We start from the raw sequence: 13,527 nt of genomic DNA on the forward strand, positions 1-13,527 counted from the left end.
CAGGGAGGTAGGAAAAAGAAAACAGAGAAATAAAAAACAGAATAAACAGAAAAAAAAAATTTAATGGCAGACCTAAGCCCTAACATATTGATTACATTAAACGTAAGTGATCTAAATGTAGCAATTAAAAGACAGAGCTTGGCAGAGTGAATTTTTTAAAAAATTGACCTAACTATAGTTGAGCCTTGAACAAACAACGCAGGGGTTAGTGGTGCCAACCCCTGCACAGTTGAAAATCTGCATGTAACTTTTTAAATTCCCCCCAAACTTAACTGCTAATAGCCTACTGTTGACTAGAAGTCTTACTGACAACATAAGCAGTCAATGCATATTTTGTATGTCACACGTATTATACATTATATTCTCCACAATACAGTATGCTAGCAAAAAAAATATGGCAAAAATTATGAGGAGAAAATACATTTATAGTACTATAAAAAACCTGCATAAAAGTGGACGCATAGTGTTCAACCCTGTGTTGTTCAAGGGTCAAGTATATATGCTATCTTTAAGAAACTCACTTCACATATACTGATAGAGGCTGAAAATTAAAAAATGGAAAAATATGTATCAGACAAACCTTAATCAAAGGAAAGCAGGAATGGCTATATAACATTAGATAAAGGAGACTCTAGAGCAGAGAAAATTACCAGAGACACAGAGGGGACATTATATAATGATTAAAGAGTTAGTCCACCAAGAAGTCCTACCAATCCTAAATGTCAATGCTCTGCACGATAGAGCTGCAAAATAGTGTGAGGCAAAAACAGATTGAACTGAATGAAAAGAGAAATAGTCAACCCACAACTGCACTTGGAGACGTCAACATCCTTCTCTCAACAACGGATACAACAACTAGACAAAAGTCAGCCAGGATATGGAAGAACTCAGTCATACCCAACAACCAACCTATTGAAGTGTTTAGAACACTTCATCCAACAGCAGCAAAATATACATTCTTTACAAGTGCCACAGAATATATACTAAGATAGACTATGTTCTGTGCCATTAAACAAACCTCAGTAAATTTGAAGAACTGAGGCACCGGTGGTTCAGTCAGTTAAGCATCTGACTTTGGCTTGGATCATGGTCTCACAGTTCTTGAGTTTGAGCCCCACATCTGTGCTGATGGCTCAGAGCCCGGAGCCTGCTTTGGATTCTGTATCTCCCTCTCTCTCTGCCCCTCCCCCACTCATGCTGTGTGTCTGTGTCTCTCAAAAATAAAACATTTTTGGGGCGCCTGGGTGGCTCAGTCGGTTGAGCATCCGACTTCAGCTCGGATCATGATCTCACAGTCTGTGAGTTCGAGCCCCATGTCGGGCTCTGTGCTGACAGCTCGGAGCCCGGAGCCTGCTTCAGATTCTGTGTCTCCCTCTCTCTCTGACCCTCCGCCATTCATGCTCTGTCTCTCTCTGTCTCAAAAATAAATAAACGTTAAAAAAAAAAAAATAAATAAAAAATAAATAAATAAATAAAAACATTTTTTTAAATTAAAAAAAAACTACTACAATTTACTTAATATGAGAGTAGAGCATTTAAATAGCTTTATAATTATTAGGAAAAGGAGATTATTTTGTAATTAAAAAAATTTTTTTTAATGTTTATTTTTGAGAGAGACAGAGACAGAATGCGAGTGTGTTAGGGGTAGAGAGAGAGGGAGACACAGAATCCAAAGCAGGCTCCAGGCTTCGAGCTGTCAGCGCAGAGCCTGACGTGGGGCTTGAACCCACGAGCCGTGAGATCATGACCTGAGCTGAAGTCAGACGCTCAACCAACTGAGCCACCCAGGCGCCCCCATTTTGTAACTTTAAACCCCCCAAAAATAAATCTCCAGGGCCAGATAGTTTCATGAGAGAATTCTGCCAAACATTTAATGAATTAACACCATTTCTATGCAGTCTCTTCTAGAAAAGTGGAGGAAGGAACATTTCCCCAATTCATTTTATGAATTTATACCCAAGCCAGACAAAGGTGGTATAAAAAAATAAAACTATGGACCAGATATCCCTCATGAATTCAGATGCAAAAATCTTGAACAAAATATTAGCAAATGGAATTCAGCAATATATAAAAATAATACACACACCACAATAAAACAGAGTTTGTTCCAGGAATTCAAGGCTGGTTCAGTATTCAAAAATCAATCTATGCAATATAGCATAGTAAAGAAGAAAAATAACATCATTTAATGTAGAAAAAGCATTTAACAAAATTCAACATTTATTCATTAAGAAGTCTCACAATGATATGACCAGAGAACTTCTTCAGTTTGAAAAGGGCATTTACAAGAAAATCTACAGCTAACATCATACTCAGTAGTCAAAGCCTGAATGTTTTACCCCTATGATCAGGAACAATCTGGGGATGTCCACGCTTACCTCTTTTTTCAACAGTTCTGGAAGTTCTAGTCAGTGCAGAAGGCAAGAAAAGGAAATATGAGGGATACAGATTGGAAAGGAAGAGGTAAAACTGTCCCTATTTATAGTCTCTGTAGAAAATCCCAAGAAGTATATAAGAAAACGCCTAAGACTGATAAGTGAATTCAGCAAGATCACAGGTTACAATACAAACATACAAAAATCAACTATATTTTTGTACATTGGTAATGAACATATGAACAACAAAATTAAAAAATACAATACCATTTATAATCACTCAAAAATAGAAAGCTAACAAAATGCGTACAGGACTTGTAAGCCAATAACTACACGATGTGGATAAAAGAGAGCAAAGATCTAGGTAAGTGGAGAGATATACTCTGTTCATGGATCAAAAGATTCAGTATATAAAGATGTCAATTCTCCCCAAACTGGTAAATGTTTAGTCCAGTCTCTGACAAAAGCCCAGCAAGTAAACCAATGGAACAGAATAGATACAATCAGAAATATGCCGAAATGATTTTTGACAAAGATACAAACGTAATTCAGTGGAGGAAAGATTCTCTCTTTCAACAGATGGTGCTAGACCAATTAGACATCCTTGGTCAGGAAACCACCCTCCCATCTAAGTCTCACATCTTATAAAATATTAACTCAAGATACATGATGAACTTAATGTAAAACATAAAACTATAAAACTTTTAGAAAACAAAAACAGGAAAACATCTTCAGGCTCTAGGGCTCAGCAAAGAGATCTTAGACTTGATACCAAAAGTATCCATAAAAAGGAAAATTGATAAACTGAACTTCATCAAGATTTAAAACTTTCACCCTGCAAAAGACTTTGTTAAGAGGATGAAAAGACAAGCTGTGCACTGGGAGAATAGGTTCTCAAATGATGGCTTCAACAAAGGATTAGTATCTAGTATATATAAAAAACACTCAAAATTCAACAGCCCAAAACCCCAAACAATTCAATCAAAAAATGGGCGAAAGACATAAACAGGCATTTCACTAAAGAAGATACACAGACAGCAAAGAAGCACATGAAATGATAATCAACATCGTTAGCTATTACGGAAATGCAAAAGAAACTTCAGTGAGCATCATCTGACACCTATCAGCATGGCTAAAACAAAACCCTGTGACAACACCGAGTGCTGAGAGTACAGAGACACGGCATCACTCATACACGGCTGATGGGAGTTTGAAGTGGTCCACCCGCTCTGGAAAACAGCCTGGCAGTTTCTTTTAAAATTAAATATGCACCCATCATACAACCTAGGAATTTCACTCCTGGACATTCATCCCAGAGAATGAACACTTGTATTTACACAAAAATCTGTACACGAGTGTGTATAGCGGCTTTATTTATAATAGCCCCAAAGTGCAAACAGCCCAGATGTCCATTAATGAGTGAATGGCCTGAAAGGCTGTGGCACATCTGTACCGTGGACACTACCCAGTAACGAGAAAGAATTCACTCTTGATACACACGACAGCCCAGAATCTCCGGCGAATTATGGTGTATGAAAAAAGCCAATGCCCCAAAGTTATAGCTCTCTAATTCCATTTATAGAACATTCTGAAAGCGACAAAATTAGAGGTGGCGGACAGATTAGCAGTTGCCAGGAGTTAAGGAAGCAGTGGGGCTGCAGGGAGGCTGGTCTGGTTATAAAAGGCCAACGTGGGGACCTTTGTGGCAGAAATGTTCTGTATCTTATCCGTATCCTGGTTGTGATCTTGTGCTATAGTGTTATTAGGGCAAAGCTGAGTGACAGAATGCCTCTATAGTATTTCTTATAACCACATCTGACTCTACATTCTCTTAAAAAAAAAAAAAGTTTAAAAAAAAAGGGCAGAACGTCAGGTGTTCTGGAAGCTCAGTAGGTGGACAGGGAGGGGGAAGCAGGGTTTGTGTTGCTCTAGATGGAGGGTAGAGGGCTACCCGAACGCCCCGAGGGAGGGAAGGCTCCAGGTTCTACAGGGGGTCCTGACTCTTCCACGTGGGCAGCCCCTGCCCAGGCAGTCACAGGTGGTAGGCCTCTGAGAGGTGCTCTTGGTCTGGACGAGCTGCCCTACAGGTGAGTGGGGTGAGGTCTAAAGAGGGAATGTCCCGGACCTTCCCCAGGTGTCAGAGCCCGTCTCCGGGGACACAACTGACCAATAAACTTGTCAAAGGAAGCTCAGCAGGGTCACGTTACCTGTACTACCCTGCGCTTCGAGTTCACTTGTCCCCTTATCTACTGGGCAGCAAGCAGCCGCCAGCCCCAAATGTTTACGAAAACTTTGTGTAGCCAAAACTTAAAATTAAGAAAATTAATAAGTTAATGAAAATAGAGCGAAGAGTTCTGCTTTTAGCTTGTTAGGTCTGAGCGAGAGCCACCCGCCTGCAGGGGCCCTCCTGTCCCTCTCCTGCACACACACAATCTCTAATAACAAAGGATTCGTCCCGTATGATAGTTGAGAAGCTTCAGCTGAAGGGAACAGTGTTGAGCTGAGGTCTTTGGACCCCTGCCTGGTTCGACAGGGAGGCCCAAAGAGGCAGGCCCTGGGGTCTGCAGTTGGAGGAGGGGTCTTTCCTGGGTGGGAAGAGGATCCAGACAGAATGGTCACTGCAAACACCCAACATAATATTGCCCAAGATGGGCCGTGTCAACTGGGACTGGACTGGGAGTGTCCACATGGAGGGTTTGGGGGTCTACGGCTGCCACTGAGGCAGCCACATGGCACATGTCTAGGAAAAGTGTTGGTGTAATTTTGTTTTTGTTTTAATTCATGACTTCTGCAGACAGGATTCCTTCCAGGGACACTTGCTAGTTGCTTTGCATGGAAATAGGACTGAATGAATCCCTTGTCTCTTACAGGACAGAGAACACCCCAATGATTGCCGGCCTTGGGAAGGTAAGCCTTGCTGAGCTTGGACAGGTGAAGCGGGTGCTTTGTCTCATGTGTAGGAAAACCTGAGTCTTGCTCCAGGGGTGTCCCCTTTACTCCCCCATGCACGACACCCCGACACCTGATGTGGTGCAGGGGGGAAGGCTTCCACAGGGGACAATTCTGGGGCACCAGCTGGGTGTCCTACAGTTTAACTCAACTCTAACACTGTCCACCTGGAGATGGCGTCAGACCCCGCAGGCCAAGTGCTCAGGCCCCCAAGACTGCCCCCACCAGCCCCACATCACACGCCAGTTGTCAGTGCCAGCAGCCAGCTATAGATCTGAGGTTCCCGTGACCCCCTCCTCGGGTTCAGTTAGTTTGCCAGAACGGCTCACAGAAGTTACAGAAACACTTTGCTCGCTAGATTATTGGTTGAGTGTGAAAGGATGTGATAAAGGAGACAGACATCCGGACGGAAGAGACGCGCAGGGCAAGGTGTGGGGGAGGTGCTATCCCAGCAGCACCTGCATGTGTTCAGCAACCCGGAAGCTCTCTAGACCCACGCTATTGGGATTTTTGTGGAGGCTCTGATCAGTCCTTCACTCCATGTTTAGCGCCCCACCCCCACCCCCTCCGGAGAATGTGGTAGCGGGGTGAAAATTCCAAGCCTCTAATCATGACTCAGTGACCAGTGCCCTCCCAGAGCCCACCCGGAGTCTCCACGTTAGAATAAAAGATACTCGTATCTCCTGGGAAATCCCGAGGGGTTTAGGAACACTGTGTCAAGAACCGAAGTCTAAATACTAGAACAAGAGGTGCTCCTAGCTCTTATCACTTAGGAAGTTACAGGGGTCTCAGGAGCTCTGTGCCGGGACCCAGGCACTGAGGCCTATTTTTTTCCATCATCTCATGATCTGTTTCCCCAGGACTTTGGGAGAGATCATGTCCGTGAGCCCAATAAATGGACTGATGTTAGAAAAAGCCTCAAGTTACATTCATCATCCCGGAAGTATACTTTTTGAGTTCTGTGGAGTGGGTTGCACGTGCTTAGCATTGAAAGCGAAAAGCTCTTTCCTCAAGCCTCTGCTGATATGAGAAATATAGTCATGTCTTCACAGCAGAGACCAACGGTCAGGCCCACAGGTTTGCTGGGCCCCTGGGCCACCCCGGCACCCCCCTGGTTGTCCTTCCAGGGTGGCATTTGCAGCAGGAGATCCCATATGCTGGCACCTCAGCTCCCTGCTGCAGCTGCACCTTTGCCCGCATTCTCGGACTGTCCCCCCTTTCCCGGCCCGGGCCCCACTCCCTGGAGATGACTCCCAGGCTGGTCCGGGTGTCCTCCCGGCTTCCCTCCCTCCCTGTGCGCTTCCCGAGGAACCACCCCTCCTGCCTGTGTCCTCCGTGCACCTCCTCCTGTGCCTCTCCACTAGAATGTTCCCAGCTTTCCAGACTGCCTTTCCGGCCGCCCTGCAGCCTCCTCCCCAGCCTTCCCACCGCCATACAGCCTGCCGGCCAACCTCCTGATGCCCCCCAGCCTCCTCTCCACAACTAACATCGCCCTCGGGGCTCTCCCCCTGTCCTGCAGCTCCACCACCAGCCTGTGCTCAGGGCTTTGAACTTGGCATCTCAGGGCAGGTCCTGACCTTTCTCCTGAGAGACCCACATCCCCCACTGCTTACTTGGCATTCCCGCTGGGCGGGCACACGCGTCTCCTCCCTGGCTCCCCTCCCTCTCCATGGTGCCTGCCGCCATCCAGCACCTCATTGGAGAAATCCAGGAGATGCCTTGTCCTGCCTGGTCCTCGTCCCCTGCACCTGATGAGCAGCCAGTGAGTCCTGCGTCCTGTCTCCACAATATACTGAGGTCTGCGGCCTGTGCGTCTCCAGGGCCTACCCGTCTGGACTGGGTCATCTCCATCTGTAGTCTGCACTTAGCTCCTGATCCTGCCTGTCCTGGGCGCCCCGGCCTTGTCCCCCTCCGTCACTCTGTGCTGGGAACACACCTGCCCCTCCCTCTCCCTCTGCCGTGGCCGTGAACGCCCTCACTCTGTGCACAACCACACCCCTCCCCCCCCCCCCCCCCCCCCCCCCCCGGCCCGCCCCCGTCTGCATGATGCTGTCCTCCTCTCTGGAACGGAGCTGCTGGAACCAGCAGGATCTCTGGTGCTGGGAGGTGTCAGGCAGGGCCTGATAAAGTAAATTCCTGTTGAACAGGTGAAGATAACTCTTCCGAAGCACGTATCCTGGCCCCTGGCACACGGTCGCACTCAGTAAACATGATCTATTCCTGATATTGCAGAAAATGAGCACTGTGAGGAAATGTCACTTCTCTGTTATCAGTAAATCTCACCTCCGCTCTTGAAGGCTGCTTTATTCTCCTTTGTTCTAGGACAACTGAGCATACTTTTTCCCTCTGCTGTTCCTGTGTCCCCAGGCTGCGGAGCTGGTGACCAAGAACTGGGAGGCTTATGAGGCCCACATGAGAGACGTTCGCGACTACCTGGAGGAGAGGCTGCTGGTGAACCCCGGGATCCGCGGGGACGGGGTGGGGGGCGGAGCTGTGAGCCCGGGATCCGCGGGGGCGGGGCTGTGAGCTAGGGGGTCACGGGAGGTGGTTGGGGGTGGGGCTGTGAGCCCGGAATCCGCGGGGGCGGGGCATGCGGTCAGCCCCATCTTTCCCCGGTTGAGCGTGAGGGTGGAGGTCGGTGCCACCCAGGCAGCAGACAGGGCAGGGGTTGACTGGGTCAGGGGGCTTTGAGGACAATCAGGGGGGAGGGGGGAGGTTGGAGGACAGAAGCCCGAGTCCGACACCCCCCCCCTCCAATGGGCTCTAGGCCTGTGGGCCGGTCTCGGCCGCCGCGTGTGGGAAATGCCACAGAACTAGTGTATCTGGGGGTTGCACGGGGAAGAGCCACCGTATTCAGAATTTTTGTCCTTGTTAACTTTGCTTACCAGTTTCCGTAACTCTTATGGGTCGCTGCTTATTGATGAAATCCTTATTTTATGTGACGAGGTTGGGATTTTGTCTTCCAGAAAAGGCTCAAGGTCAAACCGTTGATGGGGGTGGGGGGAGGGGCTTTGAAACCGCCGTTGAACACCCCGTTGATTTTTCAGGCTGAATTTGACAAGCAGAGAATCCATCTGAACAGCCGCTTTCCAGGAACTGAGCGACTTCCCAACACCTGCAACTTTTCCATCCGGGGACCCCAGCTCCAAGGTGAGCAGGGTCTGTAGGTCCCGCGTGGGGTGGTGGGGGCGGTGGGAGCAGACGGGGCTGCGCCGAGCACTTGGTGCCCCGGCCAGTGCGGGGCACCGGGAGCAGCGCAGCCTTGCTGTCCCCAGGAGGCCGGGCCCCTGTGCACCGCTTCCTGCTCTCCCTGCCTGGGCTCACTGCTCTGGGCAGGTGGCACCCCGGGCGAAGCGCCTGCCCCAAGCTGATGGGGAATGAGGTGACAGGGACTAGGCTTTAGATCGGCTTGTCCATTTCTGTCAGCAGGTTTGACACAATATCTTATGAGGATAAGGGAGAGGAGAGGGGTCAGCTTTAAAATTTGGCCCCGAGTCAGGACGAAATGCACGTCTGTGGGGTTCGTTCGTTCCTGCGATGACAGGTCTCCCCTGCTGGAAACCCAGGGATGAAAATCAGGCCTGGCTCCCCCAGTGCCCTGAGGCCAGTTCCAGGGCGCTGAGCTGCCTTGTTTCCCAGCACAGGGGAGCCTCTCTGCAGAGCAGTCCTGACTGTGTAGGGAGGAGGTGGTTGCCCCCTGGGCAGGGAGGAGCGCAGCCCTTCTGCACCATGTACGGGGGTGGCTGCACTATGTAGGGGGGAGGGGGGCACAGCCGTGACCACAGCGGATGGGAACCTGGGCTGGATGCTTTCTCGCTGCGAAGGAGCCTAGGCTCTTGGCTGCCTCTCCGGCTCGCCTTGCTGTGGGGAAGAAAGTTCCTGTCACCTTCCCCATTTTTGGGGGCAGATGTACTGTATTCAGTGATGACCTATGTTAATTTAAGTGAGACAGGTTTTTTTGTTGTTGTTTATTTTTGAGACGGAGAGAGACAGAGCATGAGCAGGGGAGGGGCAGAGAGAGGGGGAGACACAGAATCCGAAGCAGGCTCCAGGCTCCCAGCTGTCAGCACAGAGCCTGATGCGGGGCTCGAACTCAGAGATTGCAAGATCATGACCTGAGCTGAAGTCAGACGCTCAACCGACTGAGCCCCCCAGGCGCCCGAGATTGTTTTTTTAATTAAGTCAGTAGATTTATTATTTTAATCTCTGTGCTTACAAAAGAAAAGGAGGTGCCTTCCTTAATAAAGCCACCCCCCTGGGTGGCTCCACCTCCAGAAAACACAGATGTTACGTTGAAGTGTTACTACGGGGAAGTGTTACTATTAAGGAAGGCAGCTGCTGAGAATTCTGAGCATCCTTCCTGGGCACTTGATCGGAAGTCATGTTTCGAGGGCAGTTTTATGAGGCAGCATCGTGTGCGAGAGGAGCCATTTTCTCTGGGTTTTGCTGCCCGGTCACCTAGGATGAGAGGGTCCTGTGCCCTGGAACCACCCCCCCCCCCCAGGTGGCCTGAGGGGGGTGGCCTCAAAACGTGGCAGGAGGGCCGAGAAGAGGTGGACAGGTGGGGCCCGCCTGCACCATCCGCCTCAGAGCCGCGTGCCGTGTCTCCGCAGGCCGTGTGCTGTTGGCACAGTGCAGGACGCTGCTGGCCAGTGTGGGGGCCGCCTGCCACTCGGACCAGGTAGATCGGTAAGTGCTCCGGTGCTGGGCCGCGGTGTCCAGGGCGCATCCAGCAGCCAGGACAGGCCACTGGGCCTGGGGTTTCCAGAGCCGCGCAGCCAACGGGGACACAAAAAGTGGCCAGACGCCGCAGGGCCGAGGGGAGGAGGGGAAACTGCAGCCTAAGGGAGGTCGCGAGGGAGGGAAGGGGCAGGGCAGGCCGCAGGAGCTCCCTTCGTCCTCAGAAAGTGGGGGTCTTCTGAAGGGTTGCGACAGGCCTGTGGACACCTGTCTGGTGCAGGGGGATTACAGGACGGCAGGCCCAGGCAGGCAGCCAAGGCTGAGGCAGGAGGGGACAACTGTGGGGCCCGGGCATCGGCGGCAGTGGCCAGACCCCGGTGGAGGAGGAGCAGGGGTTCGGCTTCCCACTTGCCGTGAGTGGGGGTGGGGGGTTGGGCCGCAGAGGCGGGCGCGGTGCTGGAGAGACAGAGCAGAGCCGTGGTCAGCAGCGGGGTGTCACAGAGTCTGTGGCTGCGCACGTGAGCTTGACCGCAGTAGGCCAGAGCTCTCCTGAGGGCTGCGTGGGGATGACAGGGCCTCCTGGGGGCCTCAGAGCCCTGCAGGGGGCACTGCATGAGGGCAGGTGGGGCCAGGGGCCGGCATGTGGCAGCCAGAGTGAATGTCAGGAGCAGTGAGGCCGGCCGGTGTGCAGTGCAGAAGGGGGGCGCAGGGGGCTGCCCCTTACCAAGTGCTCCCGTAGTCGTGGCTCAGGGTGTTCCCCACAGCCCTCAAGAAAGGATCTGAGCGGCCCATTCCCCAGATGAGGAAACTGAGATAGCCCCAAGATGAGGGGGAGGGGAGTGAGGAGGATGAGGAGGGGCCGACAGCACAGCAGGTAAGGGACACGTGTCCAGGGTGGCCCCTGCGAGGGTAGGAGGGGGAGGGGTGGAGGCAGCTGCTCACTGCCCCCTGGCTGTGCCCTTCGGGAACAGGAAGTGACGCCACCCAGCCAGGGGAGGGCCAGGAGCCAAGAGCCGTGAGCTGTGTCACCTCTCACCTGCATGGACCCTTGGTGACCAGGGGCGGTGGAAGTCACCCCTTCCACATAGCCCTGTGCACGAGGGGTGTTTATCTGGACGGTTTTCAGGGCACCGTATGTGACAGGGACTCCCGGGACTGTGCGTGTGGGAGGCCCATGGGCCCTGAACAGTGAACCCTCCGGAGCGAAGGGCTCCGGAGCTGCCCTACGAGTGGTTTCTAAACTCTCAAAACGCTGGTGGGGCCCCATGTGCCAGGGCCTGGCGCTGGGGGCTGTGGAAAATACAGCCCCCGCCTCTCGGCGCGGCCGCGTGTCTCCCCAGAGACCTGTCACTCTCCCCGAGGATGAGAAGCCCTGTGTCCCAGGTGCTTGGGCTGTCTTGGTGCCCGCCTACCCTGGGGCCGATGGGCCGTGTGGAGCCCGGGCACCAGCGGTGGGCCCAGAGGTGCTTGGCAGAGAGGGGAGCAAGTCTATGCAGCCCCAAGTCGGGGAGCCGGCCGGGAGCAGAAGGGGCAGGGTCCCTCCCCGAGCCCCCAGGAGCACAGGAGAGCCTCTCCTCCAGCGGCTGACGCCAGCTCTCCCCACCCCCACCCCCACCCCCAGGCCATCCCCAGTGCTGCTGAGCTGCGGCATCCCCTTCGACGTGGCCAGGAACGCGCTCCGGCTCAGCGTGGGCCGCAGCACCACCAGGGCCGAGGTGGACCTCGTCGTGCAGGACCTGAAGCAGGCCGTGGCCCGGCTGGAGGGCCCGCCTGGCTCCAGGGGCGCCTCATAGGAAGCCCTTTGTGGGCACAATGCAGACGGCTCCCATCTTAATCCGTGCAAGTCTTCACTTTGTCCCGGAGAGTCTGACACAGCGACTGGACTGTGTGTGCGTGTGTGTGCATGTGCGCGTGTGTGTGTGTGCACCTGCATGCGTGCGCGTGAGGCCTTCAGGCCTCCTCCCCTGTCCTCGGGTCAGGCAGACGCCACAGGTGCTCACAGGCCCAGGACACAGATGCCTGTGCGGGACTGTCACCGTCACTGCTACCCAGTGGCCTCTATTGAGGTGGAGACGTTTCAGCCACGTGCTCCCCCGTGGGAAGTGGGGTGAGGCGTTCTTATCCAGAAGACAGATGCTAGTATCTGTAAGCGATTGTCGGTCGCATCATGAGAATAGGAAACCTGATTTTTGCTGCAGTCACGTCCTCCCCTACGTGTTTGCACAGCAGTCGTCTGTGTGCCCTCCCCTCGTGCCCAGGGCCCTCTGCAAGCCCTTGCTCGACAGGTGGGGGCCCCCCGAAGGTCAGGCCCCACTCCCTGCTCCGCGTCCTCCTGCTTCCCCATCCCGCCTGTCCCTCAGCCCTCCGGCCACTGCGCCCCTCCCTGCACCTCCCCCCCACACCTCCCTGCACACAGCCCTCAGGCCCCGCAGTCTTTTCCTTTTGGTCAGTTACTCAGGGTTTCAGCTCGGACATGGGCGCGACTGGGCTTGGGGTCATTCCTGAGCAGTGGGAGTCAGTCTGGCCCTGGCTCCGCCCGCGTCGTAATCTCATCCACGGAAGGATTCTTTTATTGTCACAATTGCTCTGTGGCGTCCTGGTACGCCTCAGCACTCAGGCTCCTGGAGACACTTAACACAGGAGTGATTTTTTAATTGAATAAACGCTTGTAACTTGTGGCTTTAAGGTGTCAAGAGCTACGTGATGACATTGAGGCCACAGTTGTCAGAAATTAAGTGAACTAATAAAATATTTCAGTGCTTGTGTGAGGCGTTTTGTGGTTTCTCTAGCAGGTGTTTTCTCTGGGGTTCATAGCGTGTCTGAGCCGGCCGCGGAGGCGGAGTTGGAGGGTTGGGCAGTGACCCCAATTTGTCACCATATGATTAGGCTTCAGCTTAAGAAATTCAGCTTGAGATTGTGTGTCTGGGGGCCCTTAAGAACAGGTCACTAAAGTTGAGCGTCCTGCTGCCTCTGGGCAGAGGCCTCGGTGACCCCAACTTGCCCAGCGAGAAACGAAGGGTGTCCAGCCCCAGTGAAGAGAGCAGTCTGGGAAAGACGCGTGGCAGCTCAGACTGCCCTGCGGACCCCCAGCTGCAGCCCCAGAGACTCGGTCGCTGCGGCTGGGGACTGGGCTGAGCCGGGGACCCCGAGACCCTCGCTCACCTGGGAGGCCTTCCTGTGCAGTGTCAGAGCCCTGTGCCCCTTGCTGGCTCTGCAAAGCTGCTGTACCCCAGAGGTTCCTGGAGCCTCCGAGGTCTAAGGCCAGCTGAACGCCCTCGGCTCCCTGGGTGAGGACGTGGCCAGAACGTGCAGACTCCAGCTCGCGTGCTGGTAAGTGGCCCGGAGAGGGCCCCACTGTGAAGAGCAGAGTCTCTCGGGTGGCCTCTCCCCGACGCCCCTGGGCCAGCACAGCCTCAGGTGTGGCCCGGACCCGAGGAAGCAGATGCTGGGGAGCCTTCCCCCTTCTTGGAGGGACACGTGTAACTGTGAACACACACCAGACCCAGGAAGTCCATCTCGGGAC

The 13,527-nt window shown here is 52.9% G+C and overlaps 1 protein-coding gene across 3 annotated transcripts in view; it reads left to right on the plus strand.

Annotated features, from left to right (window-relative positions):
- The window catches only part of SCLY (selenocysteine lyase), a 33,537-nt gene extending 20,765 nt beyond the window's left edge, over positions 1-12,772 (plus strand). For all 3 annotated transcript variants that reach the window (XM_047846365.1, XM_047846367.1, XM_047846366.1), the window contains 5 exons: positions 5,246-5,282; positions 7,692-7,775; positions 8,372-8,474; positions 9,938-10,013; positions 11,626-12,772. In XM_047846365.1, the coding sequence (XP_047702321.1) occupies positions 5,246-5,282; positions 7,692-7,775; positions 8,372-8,474; positions 9,938-10,013; positions 11,626-11,797 (472 nt within the window). In that variant the 3' untranslated portion in view covers positions 11,798-12,772. The remainder of the gene's footprint in view (positions 1-5,245; positions 5,283-7,691; positions 7,776-8,371; positions 8,475-9,937; positions 10,014-11,625) is intronic.
- Positions 12,773-13,527: the final 755 nt, after the last annotated feature.

This window comes from Prionailurus viverrinus, unplaced genomic scaffold, assembly GCF_022837055.1.
Source record: "Prionailurus viverrinus isolate Anna unplaced genomic scaffold, UM_Priviv_1.0 scaffold_39, whole genome shotgun sequence".
Classification (NCBI taxonomy): Eukaryota; Metazoa; Chordata; class Mammalia; order Carnivora; family Felidae; genus Prionailurus; species Prionailurus viverrinus.